A 21,406-nucleotide genomic window follows, 5' to 3' on the forward strand; every position below is an offset into this window, starting at 1 on the left:
GATTAGCGACTTGTAGGAAGTTGGCGGTTTATCTTGTACTTAGTTGACTGAATCGTCTTGTTTTTGTTTTGGTGGGAGTAGAAAGTCCAGAGTTATAATATACAAAGGGCTGTACTTCCTCCTAGCTCTCGTGATTTCTCCCTGATCTTTGTTCTGAGCAGGGAGTTAGCTGTATGGTAAGCCAGTCTCCTCATCTTGTTTAGATCCCAAATCTTCAGGGAGCAACTGTTTTGATCTGTGATGTTTTGCCCTTGGGGAAGCACCGTACATTCGGTCATTGAACTTCTGTTCCCACACATGATTGTTTGGTGTCCAGGGGGGAAAAACAGAGAAGGAAGCATTGCAGCTGAGGAAGAAGGGGTCCCTAAAGTAAATATCCAGACCCTGCTGGGACTCATCCGGGGGTCAGGCCACTTCCTGGATCTGCGGAGACCAGAATGGAATCAGGAAGAGGGACTGACCTCATTCCAAGGAGGAGGCTCTGACCGTCAGCAGGGACAGCCTTTCCTTTGTGTGTACCTCCGATTGTTCCAGACTGTCTGTCTCTGGAATCCCGGGGGAGCTTTCTTACTGCTGTAATTTGATGGAATTCATTCACCTCACTGCGGGTGCCTCAGAGCCCTGCCCTCTCCCAGGTGGTAGTTTTGAAGGAGAAAGTTTGTGTGCCCTTAGTGTGACTTTGTCCCAATCAGTTAGTTTGATACAGTGAAGTGCACTGTAGAGGCCAGCTGATATGGAGGGAAACCAGGCAGAGAGCTGGTAGCAGAACCTCCCTTCTTTATAAAAACGTATTATTTCATTTTAAAATTGTGTCTGCGTGTATGCATGTACACACGCAGGCATATACATGCCACAGCATTCATGTAGGGTCAGAGGACAACTTGTAGGAGAAGCAGATTTTAGGGATCACCCATTGGGCCCATTATCAATTAAGCCATCTCATAAGACTCACTTCTTCATGTTCAACAGTTATCCTTTCTAATTCTCTTCGATAACAACAAAAAACAAAACTGGATGTTTTGGTTGCCTCGCAGTAGCGAGAACAACCATAAACATTTGTGTTGCAATATGTGGTTGATGTGACATTTGGGAGGCCACGTTCCAATGTAGTTCTTAGTTTGGGGACATTAGGAGAAAGAAAATTAAAGTATCAGACAAAAGAGGGGCTCTTGATAAATTCTAAATTTATTCCCCACAGTATGTACCTTTCCCAGAGGGTCACGAGAGCTGCATTCTCATCCCAGTATGGAGGTTCTTTAAAAAACTAAAACCAAGGAGCTAGAGAGATAGGTCAGCGGTTAAAAGCACTGGCTCCTCTTCCAGAGGTCTTGAGTTCAATTCCCAGCAACCACATGGTAGCTCACAACTATCTATAATGGGATCTGATGCCCTCTTCTGGTGCAAAGGTGTACATGCAAATAGAGTACTCATATGTAAAATAAATAAATCTTAAAAAAAAAAAAAAAAAACCTAAAAACAAAACTACCCTAAGACCCAGTTATACCATATCTAGGCATAAAACCAAAGGACTTTTATCCACACATCAGAGATACCTGCATGTCCACACTTACTCCAGTATATGGGGTCATACTAAATGCCCATCACAGATGAATAGATACAGGATGAACTTTGGGCATTTGCAGGAGAATAGAACCAGAGAGCAACATGTTAAGCAAGAAAAGCCCGACCCGGGAAAATAAACATCACATTTTTCTCTCATGTGCAGAGCCTAGATTAATATAATATCTGGGTGTGGTGCGGTGCATGTCTCTAACACCAGAGGTAAGGAGCTGGGGCAGGAGGATTGTGCCAAATAAGGTTAGCTTAGGGTACCATTGTGAGATCGAGGGAGGCCAGGGCTACATAACCAGAGCTTAAAGATAATAGCAGCAAAGCAGAAAGGGAATGGGCTGCTCGGCTTTTATGTGGCACAGTGGGGTGATCTGGGAGAAGGGCCCCAGTTAAAGAACTGCCTCTGTCCACTTGGGGTAATGCCTCTGTCCATGTCTGGGGTAATTTCTCAGTTGATGATTGGTGTGGGAGTGCCCAGTGTATTGGGTGGTGCTACCCCTGGGCAGGTGGTCCTTTGTTGTGTAAGAAAGCAGATTGAACCAGCCAGTAAGCAGCATTCCTTCATGTCCTCCCCTTGAGTTCTTGCCCTGCAGCTTTCTGTCTTGAGTTCCTGCCCTGGCTTCCCTCGGTGATGGAGTATAATCTAAGAGTTATGAGATGAAGTAAACCTGTTCCCCTTCCAGATGCTTTTGGCCGCCATGTTTGCTGCAATAATAGAAAACACACAAGGATAGGTGGCTCTTCAGGTTGGGGAAGCCATGGAGAGTTTGGAGTGGGGGTGAGGGGATTCAGTGCAATCAAAGTCACCTTGTGTACATGTGAGAATGCCATAGTTAAAGGCATTTTGTACGATCAACCCATACTGTTTATTAAGAGAGGTCATGCCTCCGAGTCATGCCACCTGTCTCTTAATTTATGGCGGTTTCTGGGTTGGCTCATCCATAAGACACTGCTGAAAATGATGGCAGGAAGTTGGCAGGAGGGTTCTGTGCTTGGCTCCAATATCTAACGAAACAACTCACGTGCCTGTTCGTCTTTTCTCTTTCAGTGGCTCCCTGTCGGAGAAGCGTTTCCTGTTCACCTCCACAGGTGAGGGTCGCGACTGCCTAGCAGTCTTCTGTGGGGATTTAGTCCTGCAAAGTCCCCAGGTTATGGAGCTCAAGAATTTTCTATTTTGTTTTCTTTGTTTCCTTTGGTGGTGCTGGGTCTGATCTTTGTGACCTACCTCAAGATAGAGATAAAAGGATCAGGAGTTGAAGATTAGCCTCAGGTTTGTAGTCAACCTGGGCTACACGAGACCCAGTTTAAAAATCAGAGTAGTAAACATGTATCTGTGTAAACATGTATGTGCCCATACATAGTAATAAGCCGTATGTGTATGTACACACAGACACAGTAATATGCAGTAGAATGCTATACTCTACATTTCTCATTTAACTTTGAATTATGAGTGTTTTCTAAATTACTGTATATGTATTTGCCATTGATTAACCATTCTCTTCCACAATATTTACATTGTTAGATTTTTCTGAAATTTTACTCTTATGAATGATAGCAGTGGGATTTACCTGTATTTTTTTTTTAACCTCTTGTTCATGAACTAGACATTGCTACTTTGGTTGTTGGTCTTTTTGAGACAGGGTCTCATTATGTAACCTTAGGTGGCCTGGAATGAGATTTACAGGCTGGCCTTGAACTCACAGAGATCTGCATCTTTGCCTCTCTGATGTGGGGGTCAAAGGCATGGCCCACCATGCCGGCCTGACATTTTGACTTCTGCTTGTCCTTTAGTTTCTTCCCAAGGATCACAGAGAAAGGTGCAGAGTATTAGCCTACATTTGTTTACAGTGTCGCTAGCCAGGGGTCGGTTCTGGGGCAGGAGCGCCTCTTCATCTGAGGCACAGCAAGAGTAGTAGAGAAACCTGATGTTTTCAGTTGCAGAGTAAAATGCTGCTTGAGGACATCAGACTGCGTTTCCTCTTCAGCCACAGCTCTGACAATGAGAGCGCTTGGGGGACCAACCCAGGCAAGGTGGCAGTTCTCTGTCAATCTTCCCCGAGCTGTGGACGCTGAGGGTGAGAGCTTTGCTGCCAACTCTGCATGCTGCTTCCTCCCTTCAGCTGCCTCGTCCTGATTCGGGGAGTTAGCCTGAAGCCAGCAAGAAGCTCCAAGTCAAAGCGAAGCCTTGGAGCGTGGAAAACTGCCCTTTTCAAGTGGAGGAACAATTTTATTTTTCTAGACTTGGCTCAGAGTTTACATCATCCCCCTTTACTTTGTAATGCCATAAAGGCCAAGCATGGACATTTTCCCCCGAGTGCAAAGCAGTTTTGTTTATTGTATCTGTCTATCTATGTATCTATCTATGTATCTATCTATGTATCTATGTATCTATGTATCTATCTATCTATCTATCTATCTATCTATCTATCTATCTATCTATCTATCTATCTATCTAATCTATCTGAGGCAGGGTCCCTGTGTGTATCCTTGACTGGCCTGAAACTCAACATAGATCCTCTCCTGCCTCTGCCTCTTGAGTGCAGGGGTTAAAGTTGTCCACCACTGCACCAAGCTCTGAAGCAGTTTTAGGTCCTGAGTTTTGCTTATGGGTGATTGGTGTTATAACGAGGTGACTTTCTTCTCTAGGAATGAATATTACAACCGTGATTATCCCTTCCGTGGTCTTCATTATCCTTGTCCTGGCTGGAGTGGGCGTCTTCGCAGTCTTCAGGAAGTATGTGAATTTACACAGTTTCATTTTTTTCCTCTCACTATATATGTACAGTTTATAGCTGATTTTTCTCATCACTCTGACAAAAGTAACTTAAAAAAGGGAGGGTTGGTTTTGGCTCACAGTTTGAGGGTATACAGTCTGCTGTGAAGTAGCTGGTCACATCTCATCTACCGTCAGGAATCAAAGAAATGAATACTGCCGGCTGGCTCTTTTTTTTTTTTTTTTAATCTGAGACCCCAGTGCATGGAGTGCTACCATCTCCAATGAGGGTGGATCTTTCTATCTCAGTTAAACCTTTCTAGGCTCCGAGACACCCTCATAGACAAGCCAGAGGTGTTTTTCCATGGCACGTCTAAATCCCATCAAGTTGATAATCCTAACACATTCACAAACCCCAACTGTTTGTGCCTCTGATAAATGTGTGTTAAAGAAGCAGCGCGACTTATTTAGAGATGAAATGTTAGCTTATTTTAAAGTAAGTTGGGTCCAGATGTTGGCATAGAAATACCCAACACTACTTTCTAATCTGTTCTCGTCACATAGAAACCTTTGATAAAGGCTTCCCAATGAGTGCTGCTAAAGTCAGCACCTGGGAGCTGACATGCTCCTTTTGAAGTCTCCCCTTTTCTCCCACCCATGGAGAGTGTGTTAGAAAGAGGATCTGGGGCCTGGGTTCAGCTCCCACCTATGTCACCAAACAACCCAGCATAGAACAAAGACCTTCACCATGACGGGGACCATAACTCTTATACACCATTTTTATTATTATAATACATGTTAGAAGTTGGATTTAAGCAAAAGTAGAAAATATTCTCAAGTTCTCTTTTTACATTTTAAACAGTGTCAGAACTCATAAATATGTATATTAGTATGGGAGAATGTTGAATCATTCTATATAGTTAATATAACTGATATTAATTGCTTTTAAAGGCACCTATAGTTTGTACTTTATAGCAAATAGTATATAAAAATGATCATTACAAATTACTTAAGGATTTTATTAGTTTCCTGAGCCAATGAGAAAATCAAATAATAACATTGTTTTCTAGTACACAAAATAAAATTAGTATCAATGAAAATATTGTGACCTTCATTATAAGATATATTTACATATGATCATTATATGTAAGCATATGACAGCTTCTAGATCATTCAGTTCTCAGGAAAGCCTATGAGGTAAGTACTATTCTGATATTCATATTATATAAAGAGACAAGGTGGACAACTTGACTTCCAAATATTTAGGAGGACTTTTTGTCTTAATAGGAGGAAGAAAAAAGGAAATCCGTATGTATCAGCCGAGGCTCAGAAAACAGGTTGGTTTAAAACTCCATCTGCATTTGATTCTGTCTTTAAGGAAAGAGGCAAGGTCTATCAATGCAGTGCATTTGTAGGATTGGTAGTATAGCTTAGTGGTAGAGTGCTTGCCTAGCACATGCAAGGTCCTGGGTTCAGTACCCAGTAAGCCACTCTATCTGTGGTTTGTCCATGGTGTGGGCGCTATGTTCCAAGACACCAGTGGTTCCTCAAAACTGTAGATAGAACGAAATAATATATAGAGAGAAAGCTTGTACATGCATAGCTCTGGGAAAGTAGTTTATATATTAGACAGTGAGAGATCAGCAAACAGCTAGGTAATAATAGAATAGATCAGCTATAATATAGTGAAATTGAATGGCCAGTGTCACCATTTTGCTTTGGTGCATCATAAAGTAAAGTGACTAAAGGAGAGGGTTTTAGTTTCTTTCCTTCTTGCTATGATAAAATACTCAGAAAAAAGCAATTTAAGAGCTGGTCATGATAGCACATGCTTTTATTCCCACCCAGCACTTGGGAGGCAGAAGCAGGCGGATTTCTGTGAGTTTGAGCCTGCCTAGTGTACAAAGCCAAGACTACAGAGAAACTACTGCCCAGTCCGTGTCCTGACCCTGCCCTCCTCCCCCTCCCCCCTCTCCTTTCATTTACAATTCGGGATCCCAGGCAGGAAATGGCCCCATCATGTTGGGTGGGTATTCCCACCTCAGTTAATACAATCAAGATAATCCCCCTTCTAGACACCCATTTTTCAGGTGAATCTATATTCTGTCAAGTTGACCATCACAGGAGGGTGGCATAGAGAGAGCGGATACACCAGACAGGAGGGTGGTTCATAGTCCAGGCCGCACTGGGCAAGATTTCATTATTCTCCTAAGAACAGCGTGCCATTTAAGATATGAATTGCTTATAGAATTCTTTCATTTAATACTTTGGTTTGTGGTTCCTTTGTTTTTGGAAAATAAATGGTAGCTAATATGAGACTACTATTTGTTTTTTTAACCTTTGAATTACGAAGCTACATGAAGAATTTCATTGTGTGTAGTCTGTGTTCTACTTCAGCACGTTCGTGCCATCTTAGCATATTTAGCATGCGTCCTTTCCCACTTAAACTCTTCATTTGTGTATGTGTATGGGAAATTAGACTACCATACTGTCTGTCACCAAGGAGAGTGACAGCAGTCCTGTCAGTGAACTGAGCATGTGCTGGGCCTGGATTCTATTCTTAGAATCAATACAGTAAGTGACTACAGGCAGGGCTGGTGAGCTGGCCAGAGTTTGATTCCTGAATCCACATAGCGGTAGTAGAGACCTGACTCCAGAGAGTTGTCCTCCGATCTCTGCACGTACCAGGACATGGGCAGGCACACCCACACCTTTTATACAGAGTCCAATAATAATCAGGACAATTAAAAAAACAACATGCATGAAGCATTTTCAGACCTCTTTGCACAACTGAGGATTCAACTATGGTAGACAAGAGTTCTACCACTGAGCTACAACACTAGTCGGCTCTCCTGCCCCCTTTCATTTCTTATTTTAGGTAGGGTCTCACTAAGTTTTCTAGGCCAGTCTTAAACTCACTTTGTAGCTCAGGCAGGCCTTGAACTTTTTTTTTCCTTCCTGCCTGAGCCTCCTGAGTATTTTAAGATTATAGGGCTGTACAAATAGTCCTGATATCTTCCGGTATTTCTTAGATCACAGCTAGCTCACTGCTGTGTCTGCTCTTTGTGTCTTCCCTTGGTAGTTTTCTGTGTCCCCGAGATAATGTCTCAGTGTAGCCCAGGCTTACCTTGAACTCACTATTAATTCTGGGCTGGTCTGGAGCTCCCAGCAATCCTCCTGCTGTGGCATTCTTGGTGCTGGGATTACGGGTAGATACCACTGACCTGTGCCCTAAGAATTCTCCAGAACAAACACATGATCCTTGCTTGATCCATTCCCGGAAGATACAGCGGAGGCCTGGAGATGTTGGAAAGAGGTCAAGTCTAAACAACAGCTGTGTTGTCCCCTCAGGGGTGCGAGTCATAAGTGGATGATGGAAAACTGGGCCCAGATGGTTCCAGAGCTTGGAGGCTACGCCCATTTTTTTTTAAAGTTAGTTATTTTATGTGTATGTGTATTTTGCCTGCCTGAATGTATGTCAGTAACTATGTCCGTGCCTGGTGTACACGGCGTCCAGAAGAGGATGCTGAATTCTCTGAGTCTGGAGTTACAAATGTCTGTGAGCTGCCACGTGTGTGCTCGCAATCGAAATGCAGTCCTGGAAGAGCAGCCCGTGCTCTTAACCACTGAACCACATTTCCAGTCCACAGGTACATTTAACACCAACAGTGGGAGCCAGGTATGGCGGTACACACCTTTAATCCCAGCACTCAGGAGCCAGAAACAGGCAGATCTCTGTGAGTTCAAACCTGGTCTACAGAATGAGTTTCAGGACAGCCAGGGCTATGTAAATAGACTCTAGTTCAAGAAAATGAACAAAGCCATCAGTGGGCAATGTGCATATTGATGGGTTTGTGTCATCACACTGACCGAAGGGCTTATCAACATCCTGCAAGAGACTGACTTCTGTCTGACACCCGGAGGAACGCATAGTGTGTGAGTTAGATGCCTGATGAATTACTTCCTATTCTCTTTATTTCAGGCTGTTGGAAGCAGATTAAATATCCCTTTGCTAGGCATCAGTCGACCGAATTTACCATCAGCTATGACAATGAGAAGGAGATGACACAGAAGCTGGATCTTATCACTAGTGATATGGCAGGTGAGTGTCATCCTCAGGGACCGTTCTCTACGGAGGTTCCACTGTGGGAGACAGGGAACAGGACAGCGCTAAGGATAAGATCCCTTATTATAGCAGTCTGTACTCTGTACTCTGCAGAGTTTCAAGCTGACACTAAGCTATTGGTTGATAGATCCTTCAGCTGAGTCGGGTATACCTACAGGGCACACAATGACACAAATGGTCAGAGGCCCACAGCACTGCTAGTCTCTGGAAGCTGATCTATTTTCGCCACCCAGGCTTTTATTAAAGAATTAGGAAAGAGGGTCAAGAAAGGCTAACTGAATGATGAATTAATACGTCTTCGGCTGCTGAGCAGAGGGAGCTGCGTTAGGGGATCTGTCGGTCAGAATGGCTCAGTGTCTCTGAGGGAGCATCACTATGTCCTGTCTTCCAGTTTTATCTCTGGACTGTTAATCTTCTTCAGCTTGCCCCCAAAGGTCCCTCAGGCTGCTAGTGTGTGGATTCTGAGTGAGACCCCACATCTAAGGTCTCATACATTGAGCCCCTATGATCTGACAGATCATAGCACGTGGTAGGAACAGCTTCAAGTCCTAACTGTACTACTGACTGCTGTGTGAGTGGAGAAAGTCACTTGGTTTCCCTCTGCTTTTTTCCTGTTGTAACGTGGAATGATAGTCCTACATCAATTCTGAAAAGACTTGAGTTATTTCACTGTCTTAGAAGACTCTTGGCCAAAAAAAATAAAAGAAGCCGGTGGTGGTGATGCGTGCTTTTAACCCTAGCACTCAGGAGGCAGAGGCAAGCAGATCTCTGTGAGTTCAAGCCAGCCTGGTCTACAGAGATAGTTCCAGGACAGCCAGGGCTGTTACACAGAGAAACCCTGTCTTTAAAAACCAGTAGGGCTCTTTCGTTATCCGGATGCTCATCACTAAGCACGGACCTATTGCTGATCTCTTGCTTCCATTAACCCAGGTCCTTTAATTCTCTTGCCACATCAAACTGTCTTCATGGTTCTCTAGAGTAAAAGAATCTATAGAATGTGTGTGTGTATTTGTGTGTGTGTATGCCTAGGAAAAGGACTTGTTAGAATGGCTTACTGGCTGTGGTCCACCTACTCCAACAATGGCCATCTACCAATGGAAAGCCCAAGAATCCAGTTGTTGTCCAGTTCATGAAGGTAGCTGTCTCAGCTGACCCATCAGTATACTCCAAAATCCCAAAGAAGTAGGGTCTAATGCCAGAGAGTGAATGGACTTGCTAGCAAGAGCAAGCAGGCAAAGAGAGAGCCAAGTTTCCTTCTTCCATCTCCTTTATATACTGATTATAGGTGGATCTTCCCACTTTAATGATCCAGATTAGAAGTGGGTCTTTACACTTCTAATGATTTAATTTAATCAAGAGGAAAAAAAAAAGTCCCTCACAGGGATTCACCTCAAGTAAATAAGTAAAAGTCACCCCTAAAGTGGACATGAAGTTGCACACCTGTAAGCCCAGCAAACCAGAGGGTAAGTCAAGACGATCACAAGTTCAAGTCTAGGTGGGGTTATAGAACAAGACCCTGTCTATAAATGCGTAAGTAAATGCCTCTCCTCTACAGAACATTTTCCCCCTAACCAAATGTCTACTGTCTTCTATGGTTCGGTGGCCTTTTGTGGCTTCCTGAAACAGGCAGTATTATGGTGGTTTAAGCCGCAGCTGCAGCATCTGACTTGCGTTTCATATTTCCCAGTGGAGAGTCACGTGGAAGGGAAAGTATGCTCTGCGACTCGCTCACTCACCCTCGTGTCTGCAGGTGCACTAATGATGTGCTCCTTTGCTTTCAGATTATCAGCAGCCTCTCATGATTGGCACCGGAACAGTCACGAGAAAGGGCTCTACCTTCCGGCCCATGGACACAGACACCGAGGAGGCCAAGGTGAGCACTGACGCCAGTGGCCACTATGACTGTCCTCAACGCCTGGGCCGCCATGAGTACGCATTGCCCTTGACGCACTCTGAGCCGGAGTACGCCACGCCCATCGTGGAGCGGCACCTGCTACGAGCCCACACCTTCTCCACGCAGGACGGCTACCGAGTGCCTGGGTTTAGGCCCACTCACAAACACTCCCTTTCCTCCGGAGGGTATCCCCCGGCTGCGGGAGCCACCCAGAGTGAAGGCTATCAGAGGCCAGCAAGCCCCAAGCCTGTGGGTGGTGCCTACGACAAGCCGGCACCCAGTAGCTTCTTGGACAGTGGAGACCCTGCTCCTCAGTTGCAGATGACTCCTGGGGTGAATGATGGTTATTCAGCACCCAGAAACGGACTTGCACCCCTCAACCAGATGGCCGTGACTGCTCTTTTGTGAACCCAATGTGAAAGAAACCTGCTGTGGTACTGAGCGAGCTCTGCTGCAAGTCACTGGAGAAGTGCGCGCATGCGTGTGTAGACTCTTCGTGATCCTAGAGACAACCTCACTTACTGTTTACAGAACTGTGCAGCTGGTTTTGTTCCGACCCTTCCAGCAGAGCCGGTTGGTTTCTATTTTGCAGGAATAGAGACTTTTCCCATTTCTCCAACTGTGATGCTGTGCTGTAAAATGTGCAATTTGTACAGTCGTATTTAACATGAATTAGAGTAACGAAGTTTATGGTGTTTGTTTTCTACATAGGGGCTAGGGTGAAAGCTTGGAATTCGCAGAGATGCGGTAGAATATGTGCCCGTTTCTCAGTGTGTTGGGTTATCTGACACTGTTAGCTGCAGGTCTGTTTAAAAAACCCTGTCTGGTTGTGGTGGCTCGTTTCATTCTTGATAAACTAAAAACATTTTTTAAAAACATTTTTTTCTCCTGGAAGAAATGAAATTACTTGAAATATGAAAAGCACACAAGGTTGGGGTAAATGATTGTTAGCTATCATGGCCGTAGATTTGTGCAAGCAAGCACACCACTAGAGCACCTGCTGCCTGCTTAGTGAGTGAGGGCAGCTCAGTGTCCTGGCTCTGTGTGGGACCCAGCTGCACCCTGAGGAACCCCATTCTCTAAGGCAAGGACTTGGCCTTATTTATTAAAGCACAGTTTTCACAAGCAAATCTGCCTTTCCAGGGTGCTGAGACCGAAGGCAGTCCACGCTTTCTCTCCACAATTTGTAATGAAGGTAGCCGAGCAATTGTAGCTCGGGGGACTGTCAGGTATTCCTAAACCCCAGCTTAAAAATGTTGCTGAGCTCAGAAGGCCTACTTCTCATAGCTTTCTCCAGAAATAGTGCGTGTTGGTGACTTCCATTATCCTGGAAAACTAGCAGACATTTGAAATGTGTTCTTCCGCGTGTCTACGTAGAGCTTTTCCAGGGGAGAACTGGTAGCTGAACTGGTGGTGTGAAAAGCTGTTTTCTTCTACATATGTGATTATGTTCATAGAGTAGCCCTGGTCTCGGCTGGACCTCGTCTTCAGTGTTGTTTTCCCTGAGTTTGCTTTGTGAATTAACTGGGGGAATTGAACCTCTTTTGCCAAAGAGGAAAAATGTATGTGTTTTGTTTGTTAATAGAAAATATGGACCAAAAAAACCCACAATCCTTTCTTTAAAAACTGTAACCCTCTTTGTGTGTGTGTTGTTTTCTATGAATCAGATCTGTGTTAAAATGGGGTGCTGAAAGATCAAGGCAGACTGTTTGGTTATAGTGAAGGATAAACCATTTTACTTTATGGAGTTTACATGATTCTGTGTGTATCCTAATTGTAATAAACTATGCCAAATCAGAGCCCCTGAACTCTCATTGGGCCCCTGCTTGTTGGGCTAGTGAGAGGCTCACCTTGGAGCTGAATTTCCATAAGGCAGTTTGCAACTTTTAAAATTCAGGCTCTAATATAGCCCAGGATGACTGTCAACTCTCAGTGTAGCTTTGGATGACCTTGGATTTCTGATCCTGCTGCCTTTGCTGGAATTACAGATGTGCACCGTCACATCTGGTTTTCCTTTTTGTCCTGTGAGAGGCTTTAGTCACACTGTCAGGTTAAATAGTTACAATTAGTAACTATTTAACAATTAGTTCTTGATGCCCGGTCACCTGGGTGATGATTGCTTTTCCTGTTTGTAGAAACTGATTTAAACTGTGCCGGGGACAACTTATGAAGTCAAAGGACCACTCTCCAGTCACACTAATGCCACTTAGAACACACACTCCATGAAGAGTCACGAGCGTTTGTTTACATACAGAGACGCGCCCCACCCCCACACCAAGCTGACTTGTGTTCACCTCCAGTCACCTGTCTGTTTGGCTCACTGCATAAATCCTCTAATAAATCCTTGGATTTCTCTATTTTCACCTTATTTTTAGTGTTTTTGTGCATGTGTATGCCATGTTTAACATAGTCTACCCACCCTTTCTCTTTCCTATCCCCATCCCTTATCCCCCTTGTGACCCCAGACATTTTCAGTTCTGTTTTACGTACACAGGCTTCATTTAACATCAAAATTATGTGACCACATAAAATCTACAGACATCAGTCATGGTAGCACATGGCTTTTTTTTTTTTTTTTTTTTGGAGACAAGGTTTCCCCATGTCCTGGAACTCGATCTGTAGACCAGGCTAATTTTGAACTCACAAACATTTACCACTAAGTCTGGTGTCACATGCTTTTAATTCCAACACTTGGAAGGCAGAGGCACGCCTGGTCTACAAAGCAAGTTCCAGGTCAGCCAGGAAACAAAAATTCTCAAAAAACAAACAATTAAAATCTCGGAGCCACAAACAAAATGCCAATTCCCACCACCCACATGGCAGCTCACAGCCATCCGTAACTCCAGTTCCAGGGGATCTGACACCCTCACTCAGACATCCATCCATGCAGGCAAAACAGCAATGCACATAAAAATAGATTATTTAAAAAATGCCTTATTTATCAGACACTGTCTTAATTTGCTTAATAGCCCACTACATTCACTAAATTCTGTTTGGGTGAGGCAGATTGGACTCCAGAACTTCTTCCCCTTCAGCCAGAGTGCCTCAGAAATTCAATTCTCTAAACTTGAGTTCACGGAGCTGTGAGTGACAAATATCCTCAATGTATCAATACAGTGGAAAGAATGGATAGGAAGAGACCTTCAAACAGCTCCTTGTTCAAGGTTTGTTCCCCACCTGGTAGGTCCGATCATTGAGAGATGATCAGATCATCTCATTAGATTCATCCCTTAATGGAATCATAACTGGTAACATTAGGAAGGAATGGACACCAGGAGGTGGGCTGAGACTGGAGAAAGGAAGCCTCCCTAAGACATACCCAGTGGAAGATTTATTTTACTCCTTCCCATGTTGTCTCCTTCCTGGCTGCCTGACTCAGCTGAGCAGTCTCCTCTGCTGAGGACTCCTTCCATCTTCGTCTCAGACCCACAGTGTTGGAGCCTGGACTTAAACCATGAGCAGAAATAAATCCTTAAAGCATCGTTTCCTCTCACAAGCTTTTCATGGTGCCAAATACAGCTGGCTCACACAGCTCACACTGTAGCGTTCCATCCTGGGCAGGTGGTGGTGGAGCCCAGGGAGGTGGCATCACCAAAAGAGACTGCAACTTTATCACCGTAGTTACTCTGGCTTTCTTCCCTTTGTTATCTCCAGCAAAAGCCCAAAAGGTTAGTATTTGGGATTTATCTTTGCACAGCCTGCACGCTGTCCCCCTCATCCCAGTGAAAACTGCCCTCATTGTCGAAGCCTGAGTCTAAGATAACTTTGAGGGTTTCTAAGCAGAAGGTTTTCTTGTCAAATATGGATATCAAGTTGTTTATAGCAAACCTTCATATGGAACATTTCAAGGAAGAAAACCTCTCCACTGGCCTGAAAAATGTCTAAGTACACTTGACAAATTCAAATGATGAGTTACGTAATGTCTGTATACAGGAACTCTATATACGCAAAAGGCAAAGTTCTACTTTAGGGGACAGAACCCCCAAACTGACCCATCACAGTCACTTGCTCATCTAAGCAATTAGATTCAGTGACAATAGAGTGGCCAAGCTGTTTTAAAGCAGTGGCTGTGACCACATTGATAGTTATCTGGGCTTCTACACTAATCTTGGGACAACAGGTTGAGACACCACACCAAGTCCCGACAGTGTTAGACGTCATCAGACAAAGCGCTTGCTGCATTAGTCTTATGACCTGAATCCAATGCTAGAATCCAAGTAAAGATGAAAGGGGACAGAATGGACTCCACAAAGTCATCTGCAGTTTGCACACATATCCAAGGCAGGTGCAAGCCACCCCCCCCCACACACAAATGATAATAGGAATAATAAATACGTGTATTTTTATTAGCTTAAAGATATGCCTCTTCATGGCTTTGAGGTTGATGGCTCATGGGGAGCAACAGTTTGATAGAAAACTCATTTAAAAAGCAGAACACACAATGGTTACTTGCCCTGGTACCTTAAAGGGAATATGCTTCTCAAGCCTCTGTCCCTAAAACAGTGCTTATTGCCCATATTCAGGCCTTACACTTAGAACAAGAAAAGATCTTAAACATCCAAACAACTCCAAGAACAGGTTTGTAGTGTCTGCCCATCTGGAAGGGGAGCAGAACGTTGATGGCTAAAATTTCCCAGTGGAATATAGGTGTCCTCTCCCAACCTAGAAGGCAGCACAGCTCCCTCTACAGGAGGCAGTGATTCACTGTGGGGCAATCAGTGGAGCAGATCCATGAGGAGCCAAGGGACTGACTGATAGGGCGGTTACGACTAAGAAGTTTGTAGCGAACCCAAACTCTCCTGGAGAGTACTACACAACTGCATAAACTTCTGGGCGTGGTCCCAGATGGTCCTCATCTCATCAAAATGCCCAAAGACCACCTCCTCAGCAGTACAGGAAAGACAGAATGGATCACTGGTTGATAAAAGACCGTGCTCTGTAAAGTGGAGCAATGAAAACTTACGAAACACAGGAGATAACCTATTGTGGAAGGAATGTCTAAGACTGATATAAAGTCTTATATCTTATACTCTTGCAGCAAAGAGACTTCATAGAACTATAAAAATATTGTTCAAAATGGGCAAATTTTCATATAAAACAATCTTCTAGTGTCTCCTCAAGTTAAAACTTTTTTTTTTATGCTCATGAGTTATCTGTCTGCATGTATGTGTATCACATGCATGCAATGCCTCCAGAAGCCCAAAGAAGGAACTGGAGTTATATAGTTACAGACCATTGTGCTCTACCTCCTTAACATTTTACTTAAATATTTATTGACTTTGGTAGGACAGGGTCTCTCCAGGTAGTCCTAGCTGTCCTGGAGTTCTTGATGTAGACAAGGCTGGCCTCGAACTCACAAAGATGTATCTGCCTGCCTCTGCTTCCTGAGTGCAGGGATTAAAGGCGTGTACCTCTATGCCTGGCTAACTCTCAACTTTGAAAGACTGTCCAGTATTAGAGACCTCTGCAGAGAAAGAATGGCAATTAAAGTTCATCTACAAACCTTGACAGCCAGGTGCACACGTTCACAGGGTTTACAGACAATTTCCTAGAATAGAGGGAAGCCTCCTCAGTACAACAGAAAAGGTCACAAAAGTTCCCGGTGTCTGCTAGAAATTATCCCTATGTTAGGACTCCCCAAATCTTTCCAAATTCATACAGGGCCTTCTTCTGTTGCAAAGGTGACTTGAACCCTCTATTCCTCTTAAAATTAATGACAAGCTATATTCCACCTGCCATCTCTAGCTCTTAGGGAAAACAGAAAAAGGCCATGGTGGTGTAAGGCTTTAATCTTAGCATTTGAGAGGCAGAGCCAGATGGGTGTCTGAGTTTGAGGCCAGCCTGGTTTACAGAGCAATTTTCAGGACAGCCAAGGCTCACAGAGAAACCCTGCCTCGAAAACAAAACAAAGGAACAAAATGGTTTTTTATATTATTTTTATTTTATTGAGTTAGACCCTGATGTACAAGATGTCTTGGTGTAAACTCGGTGTAGTTGAGGATAACCTTTAACTTGTGATGGCCTGCCTCTGCCTCCCATGTTAGGATGGGCACGTATGACTGCAGCCTGCCTTTAAGTGTGGTTGTATCTGTAGTGGCTGGAATGAAAGCTCCCTCACTTCCGCTATTACCAACTGTTAATGATCTACGCTAAATGAGTGCCCTGACTTTCACAGAGGCCCATTTAGCATGGATGGAAGACTTGTCTTCAAATCACATTTCTGAAATACAAGGCTGGAGAGATGGCTCAGAGATTAAGAGCACTGATTGCTCTTCCAGAGGATTCCGGTTTTAATTCCCAGAACCTCACAACTGTCTGTAACTCCAGTTCCAGAGAATCCAACATCCTCACAGACATACATACATGCAGGCAAAATAACAATGCATATAAAATACAAATAAATAATTTTAAAAAAAACATTAACAAAAGAACCATTGCTTTGTGTGTCAGCTTAAAAACTTTACCCAGTACAGGGGGTATAGGCACTTGCCATCAAGCCTGAAAACGCAAGTTCAATCCCCACATCCTACACGATGAGAGAACAGACTCCCTGCAAGTTATTCTGCAACCTCCATACATGCACCATGCTCTTCCTTCACAAAATTACTTCCAATGAAACATTTTAATATATGAGCCTATGGAGGTCATTCTCATTTAAACCACCATAGTTAGTTGTGGGTAGTAATCCTTTTGCTGGCTTATTTCTGAAACAGGCTCTCACTGCATAGCTTCAGCTGGTCTGCAACTTTTATGTAGATCACGCTGGTCTCAAACTTACGAAGAACTGCTTGCCTCTGCCTTCCAAGTTCGGGGATTATTGGCTTATGTCACCACACACAGCCTCTTTATACAAAACGCTTCTTCACCCATTACGTTCTTCTCTGCATGTCCTTGTTCCTTCTAATGAAAGAAGGGAGTTTAAGACAGCATTTTTTCAGTGTGGCCTCAATGTGTAGAACAGGATGAGTGAATGGAACGTTCTTTCCTTTTCTTTCTTTTCTTTTTTTTTTAAAAGATTTATTTATTTACTATCTATACACTATTCTGCCCTCATGTACACCTGCAGGCCAGAAGAGAGTGTCAGGTCTCATTACAGATGGTTGTGAGCCAGCATGTGAGGGCTGGGAACTGAACTCAGGACCTCTGGAAGGACAGCCTATGTACTTAACCACTGAGACATCTCTCCAGCCCGAGTGGAATGTTCGGATGAGCTCTCGACAGCTAAGCCTGAAATAGCAGGTGAGCACAGAACAACAGGTTTCCTGTGGTCTGAGTAATTAGCACAAATGACCAGACACGCATAGACAATTTTGATCCCATAGGCACCATCATGGGAGCATAGATTTCATTCTGTCATTGATGTCTCCAGGACATTCCTAGTTCTAGGATTACAGATAAATAATCCATTCTGTCCTTCTGGCTTTGCTTTTGGATACAGAGTCCCATATAGGTCAGGGGGCAGGGAATTCATGATGGAGCCGAGGATGCTCCTGAACCTTTGATCTGCCTCTATTTCATCACCTTACAGTTCTAGATCACCATTTTTTTTTTTAAAGTAACTGTTCCAAACCCAGGCTTCATCAGTCCTTGTGCCATTTAGGAAAAAGGAAAATAATGTCAATGAAATGAAACCCTGAAAGCCTTTGATTCATCTGTAGTTCCCTTTCTCTCTCGGCAGCTTATTAAAGAATAAAGAGAGGAATTTAAATCATGACTGACACTGGGTAACCTTGAATGACATAACTTCTCCAAACTTCAATTTATTCATTCTTAGAATGAGTCTAGTCTATCTAAGGATCCTCAAAAAAGCCATCTAGCCCAGTAGTTTAGATGCAGTTTTTGGAATCTTTTGCCCCCTACTGGCACTTTCTCAAATTGCACCTACCTTTCTAAAACAACAATCCTTTCTAGTGTATGTTTTACATTTACTCGAGTTTCCTTAATTCACCTATCTTCCTCATTAGAAACTACAGGTCTTTCTTTTATCAAATGCAAAAAAAATTACAGTTTTAACTTAAGATTAACTTTAATATTTAAAGCAAAACCTTGTTGTTCAAGTCTTGATCTCTTTTGAAGTTGTATTGCTATGATGCATTTTTATAATTTTCTTGTGGTTCTACCAATTCCGACAACTATACATATTCAAATGTATTATTTTATTACTGTGTGTGTGCACCTATGTGGTGTGGACTGTGATTTTTTTCTGTAGTGGTCAGAGAATAACCTTCATGAGTTGAATGTCTTCCTTCATTGTGGTTTCCAGGGATTGAACTCAAGTCATCAAGTTACTGAGCCGTCCTGCCCCCTCCCTTTATATATTTTGAGGCTATTTTAAGTGTATACAAGGTGTGGTAGTTTGAGTAAGCATGACCCTCACAGACTAATATATTGTGGTGGCTTAAGTAAGAATGGCCCTCACAGGCTAATGTATTTGAATACATTGGTGGAGCTGTTTGGGAAGGACTAGATGTGCCAGTGTTGGGCTTTGAGGGTTTTTCGAAAGTCTATTCATTCCCAATTAGCTCTCTGTGTCATGCTTGTTGATCAATAGCTCTTGGATACTGCTCCAGCGCGACGCCCGCCTGCCTGCTACCATGCTCTCTGCCATGGTGGCATGGATGTTGAAAATGGAAGCCCCAAATAAACTCTTCTGCTAAGTTGCCTTGGTCATGGTGTCTGACCACAGCAACAGGAACTAGGTCAGAAGCTTAGAATTATTTCACATTCGTGGTAAACTGTAAAAACATTTCTATCCCAGATGCGTCTTAATCTGTTTTGTATTAACATACCAGCTTTGGGGGGACACAAAATTATATCCAGCGTATCTTCTCTTTTCCCTCCTGAGTTCTGTGTCCTTGTGGTTAAGTATGGTCCTCATAAACATCCTTTTCCAAAGGTAATCAACCCCCTGCAGCTAGGATTATTTCTTATTGACCACACATTCTTATTTCTTATTCTTTCTTGACCACACCCTCTTATCATCCCATCCTTGGAGTACTCCACTGGTTCTTGGTAGACTATGCTAATTGTAATATTAGGTAGTGGAGGAAATAGGGTCTCACTCTGCATAGGTTGGGATGTCCTGGCGCTCACTATGGAGCCCAGGGTGGCCCAGAACTTATCCCCCCTCTTGCCTTCCAAGTGATGGGGTTTACAGGAGCGTGCCACTACGCCAGCTTAATTCTAACACTTATTGCTGTGCAGTTTTCTCTCACATTGCGTATCTTTGCTGGGTCTTAACCCTTGCTGTACGCCAGGCAGCAGAGTGCGTGGGGCTACTACCATCTCGAGATATGGGGTGTTGGTATGAGTTTTTAATAGGAAGGGTGGGCTACCTTTACAAGAGGGCCAGCAATCACCAGCCTAGGGACATCCATCCAAACGTTTCCATGTATTTCAAGGTTCGAGGTTCCCCCACTCTCTTTAAGGAAGATGGTCTATGAAAGCACAATGGAATGCCCTCGTCCAGACCTCTCACTGTTGGGGGCCTCGCTCTCCTGCTGAGGCGCTGACAATCTGATCACAGCCTCCCCACCGCTCATCTATCAGAGGTTCACCAACACGATCTAATGGGAACAGTCACTTCTGCTGACACTCTTATAGAAATGTTTTTCTAGTGTCCAAATTGCTAAATATCCCAGAGAATTCTCCTTGTGGATCTTTCCCGAGTTACTGTCTGAGGAGTCTCAGGACACACCTCTAGTTGGCTGACTTGCACAGGACCAAGTACAGGATCAGGCTCGTAACTATGATTTCTAAGAGAAGAACACAAACAAACCCAGTAGAGAGAAAAGGCCCAAGTGCAGTCCAACCTGCTGTCAACACTGCTGGGCAGGCTCACACCGTTCCTCGAGCAACAAGCGCCACTCACCAGCGAGGCCTGCCTGGGTCTAAAGCATGTTTTCTAAAACTGATTTTTATGATCAGAGTTGGGGTTTAATAAATATATTTTAATATAGGCTTAAGCACACAAATAAGAAAACATGACTCAGAAGACAGATAAACCCAACAGTATGGGTATGGGCTTCTCAAAGATTTGTTTAGACCACATTTTATAGAGTCAGTTAGTAGGCCTAGCGTGCACCAAAATTCCAAATGCCCTGAAGGAAAGCAAGCGTCAAACACGAATTCTGTTGTTGATGCAAACATTTCAGGCATGTGAACCTCCTAGCACCGGAAGCCACATCAAGTGGCCCTCTTTAAGGACAACACATCTTTGTCCACTAAGCTAACAGTGTTCTGTATACTGTCTCTGAAACACTCAGCAACCAAGTCATGCCTGTGTGAGCACTAGAGTTGTCCAATTAAGAGACCATCCTGCTTACTCTGTTGGAATGATGAGCAGCTCCGCACCCCCAATTTGGGATCTATTTTTTCACTCCTGGTCTGCAGGTGTTACTCAAGGTTCCATTCAAAGAAGACACCGACAAGAAAAAGGCCCTCTCTATGCCAAACAGGTCTATTAGTGACAACGCTGGTGAAGAGAAATAGGTGGGGACGGTGGAGGTAACCAGCCCACAAACCCGGTGCGTGACTGGAGGGGGAAGGAATGTGTGACTGCAACTTCAATCCCTATGCTTCACAGGATCTCTGTCGTGGTCAGTCACTGACTGACCATCAGCCACCTGAAGCAGCACAGCCTCTGCCTGAACACAGACAATTCCAGAGGGAGGCAGCTGGGTCTCCAGACAGCTAAACATCCTCCCGCTGGAGAGATCTAACATGTGTTCTCATGGCTGCCACAAGGGTGGTTATGGTTCAAGATAACCTGAAAAGATTTACTGTTAAACAAAATGTTTATAACCAACAGCATGTGATAATTTGTAATATTAACCTTTTTTCTTCCATCAAGTAAACTGTAATTTCTCTAAAAGACGACATGGATCAACAACGAAATGTGGGTCACTTTTTATATCTCACAGGCTAAACAACAGCCTGGGAAAACAACTCTTCCTCGGCGAACTTAAGGAAGCGGTGGCGTCAGTCCCCCCAGAGCACATACAGATGTCAGAACTAAATCAGTGACTGATGGCTGGAGGCAAGTATTCCTAAGTGCTCATAATGAATGCGTTCCCGAGTTTATAAATGTTTACCAAAAATT

At 43.8% G+C, this 21,406-nt stretch overlaps 1 protein-coding gene across 1 annotated transcript in view; it reads left to right on the forward strand.

Annotated features, from left to right (window-relative positions):
* Dcbld1 (discoidin, CUB and LCCL domain containing 1) overlaps positions 1 to 12,104 on the forward strand; it is an 84,573-nt gene extending 72,469 nt beyond the window's left edge. Inside the window, exons 7-11 of the mRNA XM_087911012.1 lie at positions 2,621 to 2,661; positions 4,219 to 4,306; positions 5,573 to 5,622; positions 8,268 to 8,387; positions 10,193 to 12,104. Of these exons, the coding sequence (XP_087767138.1) occupies positions 2,621 to 2,661; positions 4,219 to 4,306; positions 5,573 to 5,622; positions 8,268 to 8,387; positions 10,193 to 10,713 (820 nt within the window). The 3' untranslated portion in view covers positions 10,714 to 12,104. The remainder of the gene's footprint in view (positions 1 to 2,620; positions 2,662 to 4,218; positions 4,307 to 5,572; positions 5,623 to 8,267; positions 8,388 to 10,192) is intronic.
* Positions 12,105 to 21,406: the final 9,302 nt, after the last annotated feature.

This window comes from Myodes glareolus, chromosome 1 (assembly GCF_982192425.1).
Source record: "Myodes glareolus chromosome 1, mMyoGla1.1, whole genome shotgun sequence".
In the NCBI taxonomy this organism is placed as follows: Eukaryota; Metazoa; Chordata; class Mammalia; order Rodentia; family Cricetidae; genus Myodes; species Myodes glareolus.